General features: G+C 43.1%; 1 protein-coding gene across 1 annotated transcript in view; it reads right to left on the minus strand.

The window, feature by feature from the left end:
* LOC129815174 (4'-phosphopantetheine phosphatase-like) overlaps positions 1-13,746 on the minus strand; it is a 32,490-nt gene that overhangs the window by 14,277 nt on the left and 4,467 nt on the right. Inside the window, exons 3-9 of the mRNA XM_055868670.1 lie at positions 6,050-6,258; positions 5,785-5,968; positions 5,607-5,699; positions 4,148-4,301; positions 3,486-3,667; positions 2,421-2,502; positions 2,168-2,268 (exon numbers count right to left, since the gene is read on the minus strand). Of these exons, the coding sequence (XP_055724645.1) occupies positions 2,168-2,268; positions 2,421-2,502; positions 3,486-3,667; positions 4,148-4,301; positions 5,607-5,699; positions 5,785-5,968; positions 6,050-6,258 (1,005 nt within the window). The remainder of the gene's footprint in view (positions 1-2,167; positions 2,269-2,420; positions 2,503-3,485; positions 3,668-4,147; positions 4,302-5,606; positions 5,700-5,784; positions 5,969-6,049; positions 6,259-13,746) is intronic.

Genomic DNA, 13,746 nt, shown 5'->3' on the forward strand with positions numbered 1-13,746 from the left:
CCTCAGGAGGCCGAAGAAATGCATATTGTCACCTAAAACCCTGACAAACTTTTACAGATGCACAATTAAGAGCATCCTGTCAGGCTATATTACCGCTTGGTACGGCAACTCCACCACCCTCAACCGCAAGGCTCTCCAGAGGTAGGTGCGGTCTGCATAACGCATAACTTCGTGGGGCGACGCACAATTGGCATAGCGTCGTCCGGGTTAGGGATGGTTTGGCCGGTAGGGATATCCTTGTCTCAGTATGTAAAATGTAATAAAAATGTATCCACTCTACTGTAAGTCGCTCTGGATAAGAGCGTCTGCTAAATGACTAAAATGTAAAATGTAAATGTAAACTAGGGGCAAACTACCTGCCCTCCAGGACACCTACAGCACCCGATGTCACAGGAAGGCCAAAAAGATCATCAAGGACAACAACCATCCGAGCCACCGCCTGTTCACCTCGCTACTAACCAGAAGGCGAGGTCAGTACAGGTGCATCAAAGCTGGGACCGAGAGACTGAAAAACAGCTTCTATCTCAAGGCCATCAGACTGCTAAATAGCAATCACTAACTCAGAAGCTGCTGCCTACATAGAGACTCACTAGTCACTTTAATAATGTTTACATATCTTTCATTATTCCTCTCATATGTATATACTGCATCTAGCCTATGCCGCTTGGCCATCGCTCATCCATGTACATATTCCATCCCTTTAGATTTGTGTGTATTGGGTAGTTGTTGGGGAATTGTTAGATATTACTGCTGTGTCGGAACTAGAAGCATAAGCATTTCGCAAAACTCACATTAAAATCTGCTAACCATGTGTATGTGACCAATACAATTTGATGTGGGGAATCATAGGTGGCTCGTTTCAGCCAGTTGTATCTTGTTCTTGATACCAGGTCTTGTTTTGAGGTGTTTTGATTAATGACACATCCATGCTAATATGGCTAAAATTCATTAGTTAGCTAACCAACAACTGTAACGATGTATTTGAGAGAAAACAAGAGATTCTTGTGCACATTTATGTTTTCAATAAATATTTGGAGGCCAAATATAGTTTACATATTATCAAAAAGGAGGACCAAGGCACTCTTCATATAATTAAAATGCCTTTATTTGTATGGCATGTTCAATGGAAAAAAAGTTAAAATCAGACGCGTTTCGGCTGCATAGCCTTCGTCAGGGAGTACAAAGAAATAATACAATGTCCTCTGAACAGCTTTTCAAATTAGCCCTAATTTGAAGAGGGAGTTTACATGTTGTCAATAACCCTTTGAACATAAGCCAACACAGTCTGTTTTGCCCCAAAGTTGCGCACGCATCGGTTTTGTTGCTAAACAACCCGATAAAAGTGAAACGACTCCTTCAAACATAGCTAAACTCCAATATGTTTTCACTATGCCCCCTAGTGGTCAGTGAGCTGAGAATAGCATTATGTGTCAAACTCCACACTGTTAGTGGGAAGTGGACACACGCATCAACATTACAGTATCAACATTAAGAAATATAGTATACCACCTCACACCAGTCACATCCGTGCAGTGAGTATGATTTCATGCACAATTTATAAGGTGAACAGACCTGACTACTATTGACTATAAGGTTGGTTATAACATGTTACAGCTCAATTTAAACCATGACTACATAAAGCAACACTTCAAAGGCTGTTAAGCAATAAATAAATAAGTGAAAGGAAAAGGCTGGCATATAGGAGTTACAATGCCACAGCTGTCTCTCTGAAACCTTATTTAACCCATTGTGAATGTTTGGCAAGCTGTGTAGCTACAAAGCCAGAATCATGAGGAAACATATAGCCCTAATCAAACCACTACACACAAAGCATGGAGAAGTACTTACGGAAAACTGAAGATAAGGGTTACAGTAGGTAAACAGAGGTAAGAGATTGTGGATATGAAGAGAAGAAATTAAAACAAAATGTTAAGACTGAAAAGATCAATGAATGCCTCATACCAGGCTTGTGGATTTTAAAAGGACAGCGTTGGTGACATTTCCATAGAAAATATCAAATCCACAATCTCAGAAAGAGAGTGGGGAGAATTGCTATAATGGTCAATGAAATGACACCAAAATTATATAAAACGTGGGTTATGAGCGCACCCTGGTGGTCTTATGCAGACCTTTCAGTATTTTAACGTTTTCTTTCCAATGGACTTACTGTTCCACTACGTGCACGTTGCATGGGGTTCAGGTCTGGAGAAGTACTCATCAGGCCAGAGCTCCCAGCATAGTTCTCCCCCCAACTGTACTGGTTAGGATCTAGATAAAGTGAAACAAATAACAGTGAATTAGACAAAAGAACATCCCATCAAAAAGAAAATCCTTACAAAACCTAGGGTGTGATAAAGTATGGATTCCTATGCCACTTTCTGTCAAGGAGAAACCCCATAGATGAAAGCATCTTGACCTACTGTCTTCCTCTGCTCCCTTAAGGAAGGCTCCAATAGTCCCCAGATAGCCTTCATGCCTCAGGAAGAGTGCCTGGACTTCACCCTGCAAAAACACAATATAAAACTCGACTCAGATGGAACCATTTCCAACTAATTATGCTCACAGATTGTATCATTTAAAAGTAGCCTATCAGCACAATACAATCAAACATGTCATATCACTGTTTATGTATTATTATCTCCATTAGGGAGGGGCACGGTTAATCGAATATCCGGATATACGAACGGACATTACTATTCGAAAACTTGTGAGTAATCTTTTTTTTTGAGGGGGGGGGGGGGGAATTTTAACAATGAAAAAGCTCTAAATTAAATTGTCCGTGTTACATTGTTACACACAAGGACATGACATTTGAAATACTTAATTTAATAAAACAAACCTTAAAATGTTGTTTATGTACGGCGCTGTTAGCTACTGCTGCTTCAGATGTCACGTGGCTTTGAAAGTTGTTGTTTTTCAAGCTCATTTTCTCATCCATGGGCTATATGTTGCGTTTTACACTTAAAAGGCATTTTACCATCATAGCCATCCAGTCAGCCCTGACAAGGGTATGCCATTTTACCCACTTCAAATAGCGACTAGCCTACAGGTACGCACCAACAGAGGGTCCACAAGTCCTGACACAGATCACTGCAAAACACGCACCAGAAAACTTTTTCTATGATGGCTAACATCAGACTTCTCTTCCACTGTTGCCGTTAGCCTAGGCTACTGTTAGCCAAAAACTATTAGCACCCTGAAAACAAATGTGCACTGTCTGCTGTTGTAGCACTTTGTGTCATTCTGATTGGTAAAGAGAGTAAAGCAATTTGTACCTCAGGATAAAGGGTGTATTTGCATACTACTGTGTGAATACTGCAGTTGAGATTTGATTGCTGCTTTTCAAGCTCTGAACTAGGCCCATACCTGATTAGTCAGCTGCCATCAGATCCAGTTCTGTCAGTGCTAAATCTAGACCTCAATCAAATGTACCTGGATTGGGAAAGACATGCTTGTTAATGAGGTACATTGTGGGGGGGGCTTGCCTTGGTGAAGAAGTTGATGCTGTAAGTGATGGTGTGCATAGTGACAGGGTGTCCTCGGATGAAGAAACCCCCAAAGTATACCCTGGTCAAGTTGTGGAGCCGGGCATAGAGGCAGGCCAGCTGCCCAATGTCATTGCTGATCATATGGAGCAGGCTCTTAGCCATGTCTTCTTTAGAGAACTCTAATTCAGGAGAAGACAAAAGTAAAGGTATGTCAACATACAGCCAAGTGAAGCACCAGAAACATAACTCATCAACAAGCCCAGGTCCCATTGAAGTACGTACGTACGTACGTACGTACGTACGTACGTACGTACGTACGTACGTACGTACGTACAGTGTTGGTTAATGTATTGGCAGTTTGTGACCGGTATTATTGGCACTACGTGATACACATGAATGAGCTAATAGAGTGAATTAGTTGATTTCTTTGCCATGGCTGGCTGCCTTGTTTACATTTCTCAACAGTAACAATAACCAACCAGCCTACAGGGGACAAGGTCACAGTAACTGGGTAAGAGGTCAATCAGTTAGTGCTCAACAGGAATGTAGCCTACATTACAGTAGATAGCATGCCAGGGAGTCTGCTCCTAAGACAGTACCATGAAAAACATGTCATAGGGTAAAGAGTAAAAGTACTGCAAATGCTCTTTTCTCTTTACCTTTGTCAGGAGTAGCAGATTTTCCAAAGCTGCTTGCAATAAGGTCCCCAGTCAAGCCCAAGGACCCATAAGATCCACCGTAGATGTCTTTGACCAGCATGTCAACATTTGTGTGCTGCCCCTTTGAGGCCAACTGAAGGAGTTCATCAAACCTCTGTAGGAGGAGAGAGCAGGTCATGGGAGTACAGTAGTTCTAAAAAGAGACTTTTCACCCAGATAGCTATTTTGTAACCACCCTATTCGGAACAAGAGTTTAACTTCACTAGGGTAGGGAGCAGCATTCGGAATTTTGGATGAAATGCATGCCCAATTTAAACTGCCTGCTTCTCGGGCCCAGAAGATATGATATGCATATAACTGGTAGATTTGGATAGAAACCACTCTAACATTTCCAAAACTGTTAAAATAGTGTCTGTGAGTATAACAGAACTGATTTGGCAGGCAAAAACCTGAGAAAAATCCATTCAGGAAGTTGTTTTTTTGTTGGTTTTGTAGTTTTCTATTCAATGCCATTACAGTATCCATTGACTTAGGAATCAAACTGCAGTTTCTATGCCTTCCACTAGATGTCAACAGTCTTTAGAAATAGTTTCAGGCTTGTATTCTGAAAAATTAGGGAATAAGAGCATTCGGAATGACTGGACGCTAAAGTGTCGCAGAGCTTTTTCATACGCTCGACAGAGAGAGAGCAATTCTTGTTTCCCTTTTAAATTGACAACGTTATTGTCTGGTTTAAATATTATCGATTATTTAGGCTAAAAACAACCTGAGGATTGAATATAAATATCGTTTGACATGTTTCTATGAACTTTACGGATACAATTTGGATTTTTTTGTCTTCCTGTTTTGACTGCGTTTGAGCCTGTGGATTCCTGAAGAAAACGCGCAAACAAAACGGAGGTTTTTGTATATAAAGAGACTAACGAACAAAATAAACATTTGAGTAAATTAATGTCTGCTGAGTCAACCATATGAAGATCATCAAAGGTAAGGGATTCATTTTATCTCTATTTCTGACTGACTGTTCTACTTGACTGGTTACTGTTTGTAATGAATTGTCTAGTGGCCTATGTTCTCAAATAATCGTAAGGTATGCTTTCGCCGTAAAGCATTTTTTAAATCTGACACCGTGGTTGGATTCACAAGACGTTCATCTTTAAACCTATGTAAAATATGTTTTGTTTTCTGAGTTTTTATAATGAGTATTTCTGTATTTGAATTTGGCGCCCAGCAGTTTCACTGGCTGTTGAAGAGGTAACGCTAACGTCCCACATACCCAAAAGAGGTTAAGTACACAGGGCAGTCTTCCAGATAATAAAAAGTAGCAGTAAGGTCAACTGGCAAGATAATAGGCAAGAACAAACAGAAAATAAAAATGTAAGTTCATTTGAATAGCTTGACCAATTAAAAAAGGTTATTGGGCTTGAAGTCTCAACATGGGGGTGAGGAGGGGTTTTACCTTTGTTTTTGTGAGCAGTGCTCCAAGGCCCCAGAATGTCCCCCCACCTATGGAGCTTCCTCCAACACGCTCAAATGTATCCTCTGATTCAACCTGTTTGGAGAGAAAGATTGTTGAATTAATGGGTAAGTCTACATAGGTCACGTCACACCAGATCTGGAGAGTCAGGCATTGGTACCTTGAAAATGGACACCCCTGAGCCGATGTTGATGAGCAGGTAAGGGAAGATGTCAGGGTGAGTGTTCTGGAAGCGGAACTCAGAGTCTGCATGCTTGACATAGACAAAGGCTTCGTGGGTGATATTCCTCAGCACAAAGTTGCAGCCCTTGATGAGGCATGTCATTTCATCCTCCTTGTCCACCCTAATCAAAACATAAAGAATAGCTACATTATAATAAGCAAAACCTTCTACTTGTCATGCGGTCTTTAAAAATAAAACTCACCTGAGTTTCAGTTTCTTCTCTATGAGATCTTTAAACTTGTGAGCCCCTCCACCGGTGGCTTTGATGACTTTGGTGTCAGTGTTGACCAGGTGGTCTTTGATAAAGTCCAGGCAGGTTTCGATATAGGCATTTTCAAATTTGATGAAGTGAAGGCGAGCCGACACCTCCTCCTGCATAGAGATCTCATAGAGGGGGTCACCCTCAGTCTCCTAGTAAAGAGGAGAGACACAGTTAAGAGACCAGGCCAGCACTGCAGACCACCAGGGCAACCTGAGTGGTCTCAGTAAGACCTTTAAGTCAACACCTTCACTGTCCCAAGGTACAAACCTTTTGATAGGGATGCACGATATTGGTAAACATATCGGAATCGGCCAATATTAGCTAAAAATGCCAACATCAGCCCGATATCTAGTTTTACACCAATGTGAAAACCGATGTAAAAGCTGACGTGCATACCTATAACACGTAGGTAGATGACGTAATGGCCCATGAAAAATATAGCGCTACATGTGCAACACAGCATTCCTAACCTAGCCCACAATGTCTGCTGTGTGGATCGAACAGTCAACAAGTCGAGAAGTCATTTGAAAGAGTAAGAACATTTCAGCGTGACAACTCAAAGGGGAAGTCCATTAAAGCCAAGATAATGGAATTCATTGCCCTTGACAATCAACCGTTCTCTGTTGTGTATGATGTTGGCTTTCCCCGACTGGATCGAGCACTGGCACACACTACCAAGTAGGCGCTATTTTTTAGATGCTGCCCTACTGGAGTTACACAGCATCCATGAGCTACTTGATATGGGCATCACTGCTATTAGCTTCACAAGTGACATTTGGACCAGGGATGTCAGCGCCATGAGCATTATGAATCTAACAGCACATTTGTTCTACGAGGATTTCCTACTGACTAAAGCTGTATTGCACACTCAAGAATGTGCTCATACCGCTGCTGCCATTTATTTCAATGGCATTTGAGAACGTGTTTGAAAAACTCACCTAGCTCCATTCGAACAACTGACTCGAGAAATAAGCTCAACTGTGTCTGCAGCAGACGTGATACCCTGTCATGGCATTGAAACGCCTGCTCAACAAAAATGCCAACACAGACCATCGGGTTAACTTGGAAAAGTACTCTACTAGAGGCTGTGAACAAGCGAGTCGGTGGCATTCTGAGCCTCTACTGTGTCACACCATGCTCAATGCTAGGTACAAGGACCACTACTTCGATGCAGACAAGAAAGAGTTTACGTGAAAACTTCACTGCTTGATATGTATGATGAAATCCTGGTTGAGACAAAACAGCACAGCATAAGCGAAATAAATGTTTTGACTATGTTTTACTGGTAATTGGGACATGCGTAAATGCCAACAAAATAACTTTTTGGTCAGTGTGTATGGATTTCAACTACACTGCTCAAAAAAATAAAGGGAACACTTAAACACAATGTAACTCCAAGTCAATCACACTTCTGTGAAATCAAACTGTCCACTTAGGAAACAACACTGATTGACAATAAACTTCACATGCTGTTGTGTAAATGGAATAGACAACAGGTGGAAATTATAGGCAATTAGCAAGACACCCCCAATAAAGGAGTGGTTCTGCAGGTGGTGACCACAGACCACTTCTCAGTTCCTATGCTTCCTGGCTGATGTTTTGGTCACTTTTGAATGCTGGCGGTGCGTTCACTCTAGTGGTAGCATGAGACGGAGTCTACAACCCACACAAGTGGCTCAGGTTGTGCAGCTCATCCAGGATGGCACATCAATGCGAGCTGTGCCAAGAAGGTTTGCTGTGTCTGTCAGCGTAGTGTCCAGAGCATGGAGGCGCTACCAGGAGACAGGCCAGTACATCAGGAGACGTGGAGGAGGCCGTAGGAGGGCAACAACCCAGCAGCAGGACCACTACCTCCGCCTTTGTGCAAGAAGGAGCAGAAGAAGCACTGCCAGAGCCCTGCAAAATGACCTCCAGCAGGCCACAAATGTGCATGTGTCTGCTCAAACGGTCAGAAACAGACTCCATGAGGGTGGTATGAGGGCCCGACGTCCACAGGTGGGGGTTGTGCTTACAGCCCAACACCGTGCAGGACGTTTGGCATTTGCCAGAGAAGACCAAGATTGGCAAATTCGCCACTGGCGCCATGTGCTCTTCACAGATGAAAGCAGGTTCACACTGAGCACATTTGACAGACGTGACAGTCTGGAGACGCCGTGGAGAACGTTCTGCTGCCTGCAACATCCTCCAGCATGACCGGTTTGGCGGTGGGTCAGTCATGGTGTGGGGTGGCATTTCTTTGGGGGGCCGCACAGCCCTCCATGGGCTCGCCAGAGGTAGCCTGACTGCCATTAGTTACCGAGATGAGATCCTCAGACCCCTTGTGAGACCATATGCTGGTGCGGTTGGCCCTGGGTTCCTCCTAATGCAAGACAATGCTAGACCTCATGTGGCTGGAGTGTGTCAGCAGTTCCTGCAAGAGGAAAGCATTGATGCTATGAACTGGCCCGCCCGTTCCCCAGACCTGAATCCAATTGAGCACATCTGGGACATCATGTCTCGCTCCATCCACCAACGCCACGTTGCACCACAGACTTTCCAGGAGTTGGCGGATGCTTTAGTCCAGGTCTGGGAGGAGATCCCTCAGGAGACCATCCGCCACCTCATCAGGAGCATGCCCAGGCGTTGTAGGGAGGTCATACAGGCACGCGGAGGCCACACACACACTACTGAGCCTCATTTTGACTTGTTTTAAGGACATTACATCAAAGTTGGATCAGCCTATAGAGTGGTTTTCCACTTTAATTTTGAGTGTGACTCCAAATCCAGACCTCCATGGGTTGATAAATTTGATTTCCATTGATAATTTGTGTGATTATGTTGTCAGCACATTCACATGTAAAGAAAAAAGTATTTAATAAGAATAGTTCATTCATTCAGATCTAGGATGTGTTATTTTAGTGTTCCCTTTATTTTTTTGAGCAGTGTATTTAACTGTACTAAAATGCTTAAAAAGGCCGCAAACATTTTTAATATCAGTATCGTTTTTTTTTGGCAAGGAAAATATCAGCCAAAAACGTAATATCGTGCATCCCTACTTCTTGATGCCCTAGATCGTGAATCGGTAGCCTACATGCGTCTACCAAGAAACCCACACTGAAGCAATCCCCTATTGGCTTTTCTCCAACTAAAACAAGCTTGATTAGTTTACGTTTCTGTAGCTACACACACATTTTTTAATTAGGTAGACCCATCAGAGACCTCAGACAAGAAACACAGTTCAGTCTGCTTAGTTAACCAGGCCTAAACACTGTAATAACACTTCATAGCTGAGCACTTTGGCAGCAAATCCCTTTATCCCCTCATTGAGCACTGACATTTGATGTTATTGTTGCTGAGTAAATGGCTTACATAGCTGGACACAAGGGGGGGGGGGGGGTCTCTCATTTTGGCAAAATTCTGTCCTCCGTCCTCTCTCCTCCCCCCTTAGTGACCCGGAAACCGATAAGCGGTCGAGTGGTGTGTCAATTCGTTAGTAGCATACGGAAGATGGTACTCCACTCCTCGAAAGCCTCCTTTTGGTGAGGAAGCACAAGTGTATCTAGCGCTCAAACTCTAGGAGGCATTCTGCCTTCACCCTAAAGTTCAGCGATTAGAGTCGCCAATGACTGGCTCATGTCATCTACAATCCCGATGCTGTGTTTTAACATTTAGAAACCTCAATAATCCTCCCTTGCAATATGGCTTTTGAAACATATGGCCGTTAACTTTTATCAGCGAGAAAAAATCTTTCAGATAAAAAGATACTGACCACACCGCCTGCGTGCGTGAGCATTGAAAATAAATTTACACTCTACACAGCATATGGAAAGTATTCAGACCCCTTGACTTTTTCCACTTTGTTACACTACAGCCTTATTCTAATATGGATTCAATTGTTTTTTCCCCCCGCGTTAATCTACACACAATATCCCATAATGACAAAGCAAAAACAGGTTCCGAATATTTTGCAAATGTACTGAAATTTCACATTTACATAAGTACTCAGAACCTTTACTCAGTACTTTCTTGAAGCACCTTTGGCAGCGATTACAGCCCCGAGTCTTCTTGGGTATGACGTTACAAGCTTGACACACCTGTATTTGGGGAGTTTCTCCCATTCTTCTCTGATGATCCTCTCACGCTCTGTCAGGTTGGATGGGGAGCATCGCTGCATAGCGATTTTCAGGTCTCTCCAGAGATGTTCGATTGGGTTCAAGTCCGGCCTCTGGCTGGGCCACTCAAGGATATTGAGCGACTTGACCGAAGCCACTCCTGCATTGTCTTGGCTGTGTGCCTAGGGTCATTGTCCTGTTGGAAGATGAACCTTCACCCCAGTCTGAGGTCCTGAGTGCTCTAAAACAGGTTTTTAAATCAAGGATCTCTGTACTTTGCTCTGTTAATCTTTCCCTCAATCCTGACTAGTCTCCCAGTCCCTGCCACTGAAAAACATCCCCACAGCGTGATGCTGCCACCACCAAGCTTCACCGTAGGGATGGTGCCAGGTTTCCTCCAGACATGATGCTTGGCATTCAGACCAAAGAGATCAATCTTGGTTCAATTAGACCATATAAATCTTGCTTCTCATGGTCTGAGAGTATTTAGGTGTCTTTTGACAAACTCCAAGTGGGCTGTCATGTGCCTTTTACTGAAGAGTGGCTTCCGTCTGGCCACTCAACCATAAAGGCCTGATTGGTGGAGTGCTGCATAGATGGTTGTCCTTCTGGAAGTTTCTCCCAACTCCACCGAGGAACTCTGTCAGAGTAATTTAACATTTTCTTTTTAGAAAACAATTTCTCGCTGATATGAAAGATACACTATACACACACACACGTGGACACCCCTTCAAATTTGTGTATTCGACTATTTCTGCCAAACCCGTTGCTGACAGGCGTATAAAACTGAGCACACAGCCATGCAATCTCCATAGACAAACATTGGCAGTATTATGGCCTTACTGAAAAGCTCAGTAACTTTCAACGTGGCACCGTCATATGCCACCTTCCCAACAAAGGAAAGCCCTGCTAGACCTGCCCCGATCAACTGTAAGTGTTGTTATTGGGAAATAGAAATGTCTCGGAGCAACAATGGCTCAGCCGCGAATTAGTAGGCCACACAAGCTCACAGAATGAGACCACTGAGTGCTGAAGTGTGTAGCACGTTAAAATCATCTGTCCTCGATTGGAACTTGGTAGTGAGTGTTGCAAACTGCCTCTGGAAGCAACGTCAAAACAAGAACTGTTCATCTGGAGCTTTATGAAATGGGTTTCCATGGCCAAGCAGCCACACACAAGCTAAGCTCACCATGCGCAATGCCAAGCATCGGCTGGCTTTTGTGTAAAGCTCGCCGTCATTGGACTCTGGAGCAGTGGAAATATGTTCTCTGGAGTGATGAATCAGGCTTCACCATCTAGCAGTCTGAAGTAGGAATCTGTGTTTGGCAGATGCCAGGAATACACTACCAGCCCCAATGCATAGTGCCAACTAAAGTTTGGTGCAGGAGGAATAATGGCCTGGGGCTTTTTCATGGTACGGGCTTGGCCCTGTAGATTCAGTGAAGGGAAATCTTGCTTCCAACTTTGAAGCAACAGTTGGGGAAGGCCCTTTCCTGTTTCAGCATGACAATTCCCCCGTGTACAAAGCGAGGTCAATACAGAAATGGTTTGTCGATGTGGAAGAACTTGACTGGCCTGCACAGAGCCCTGACCTCAAACCCATCAAATACCTTTAGGATGAATTGGAACACTGACTGTGAGCCAGGCCAAATCGTTAAACATCAGTGCCCGACCTCACTAATGCTCGTGGCTGAATGGAAACAAGTCCCTGCAGCAATGTTCCAACAGCTAGAGGAGTGCCTTCCCAGAAGAGTGGAGGCTGTTATAGCAGCAAAGGGGAGACAAACTCCATATTAATGCCCATGATTTTGGAATGAGATGTTCTACTTAACCTTTATCAATGAAATTTCCTGCCAACAAGCAAAATGTTTTTTATCACATGGTATATTTATTTTGGGATTCCACCCAATAAACGTAATTTGCCTGATGTCGCGCTATTGGAGCGTCATGGTAGTTTCAAGATAACTGGGAACGAGGTCAAATCATGATTAGGGCTGCAAAGGGTTGGAAATTTCTGGTATATTTTCAGAATTTTTCCCCAGATATTTTTCATGGGAAGTTAAGCCATGGAATTTGGGGAATTTTGCTTAAATTCATCAAAAAAAGTTAGTTTATACAGTGAATATTTTTTTTTGTGGGATACACAAGGCAATTCTAGGTATTGTGGCATACTTTGGTCAAACTATCCCCAATTCAATGGAATTGCAACCCTCTGCAAGCACAGTGCATTCTTCCATCACATGTGCATTGCAATCTCCCATCACATGCACATCTGATTCTCAAGATCTTGCTATTGAGCCCACACTACTACACTGTCTGAGCCAAGGACGACATGCTTTCTGGTAAGTTTTGATTACAATACCGGGTGGGATGAATATATTTTATTTGACATACATTCTTTTTTTGTTAACTAGTAATTTCTGCTAGTTCATTTTTGCTGTCATGTGGGTTTTAGCACGCCTATTAACTGAGGAATATTAATTCACCCGTTTCCATACATGTTTCATTTTTAAAACATTTATATCTTACAAAGGAGTACATAATTCCATTATCTGTACATGGAATTGTATTTGATTTTCCCCCTAATGTTTACAGGAAAATGCCACGGGCACTATCTGATGTGTGGAGACATTTCACTCCACCTTATGTAGAAGGAAAAGCTGCATACATTCGCAAATACTGTGCCAAATCATATGTGAAGAATGCAACAAAGATGCAGAATCATCTGGCCAAGTGCATAAAGTTCCCTCAGCGCTCACAACCTGACAATTCTCCCTCTACTCGAGGTGAAAATTATGAATCAGACATCTTATCGATAGCAACAGCTCATGGTCCTCCTGGAATCAGAAGTTTTTTTGACTCAATGGAGGAATGTAGAGAAATGCTGATGAATGTCTTGCTCGAGCTGTGTATGTAACTGGTTAACCTCTGATGCTCAGAAGCAATGTGTATTGGAAGAGATTTCTGAATGTTCTTTGTCCAGCATACACCCCTCCAACCAGACATGCTTTATCTACTCGATTGCTGGATGCAGAGTTCAAGTGAAGGTCAAGCAAATCATAGAGAAAGCAGACTTGCAATCATCTTTGATGGTTGGTTGAATGATCAAGGAATAGTTAACTACATCATCTCCACCCCTCAACCATTATTCTACAAGAGCACAGACACAAGGGACAACAGACACACCGGTCTCTACATTGCAGATGAGCTCAAGGCAGTCATCAATGACGGACCACAGAAGATATTTGCACTGGTGACAGACAATGCAGCAAACATGAAGGCTGCTTGGTCTAAGGTGGAGGAGTCCTACCCTCACATCACACCCATTGACTGTGCTGATCATGCATTGAATATGCTCCTCAAGGACATCATGGCACTGAAAACAATGGATACACTCTAAAAGAGAGCCAAGGAAATGGTTAGGTATATGAAGGATCATCAAGTTATAGCAGCAATCTACCTCACCAAGCAAAGTGAGAAGACTAAGAGCACCACGTTGAAGCTGCCCAGCAACACCCGTTGGAGTGGTGTTGTCATCAAGTTTGA

This window comes from Salvelinus fontinalis, chromosome 18, assembly GCF_029448725.1.
Source record: "Salvelinus fontinalis isolate EN_2023a chromosome 18, ASM2944872v1, whole genome shotgun sequence".
Lineage (NCBI taxonomy): Eukaryota > Metazoa > Chordata > Actinopteri > Salmoniformes > Salmonidae > Salvelinus > Salvelinus fontinalis.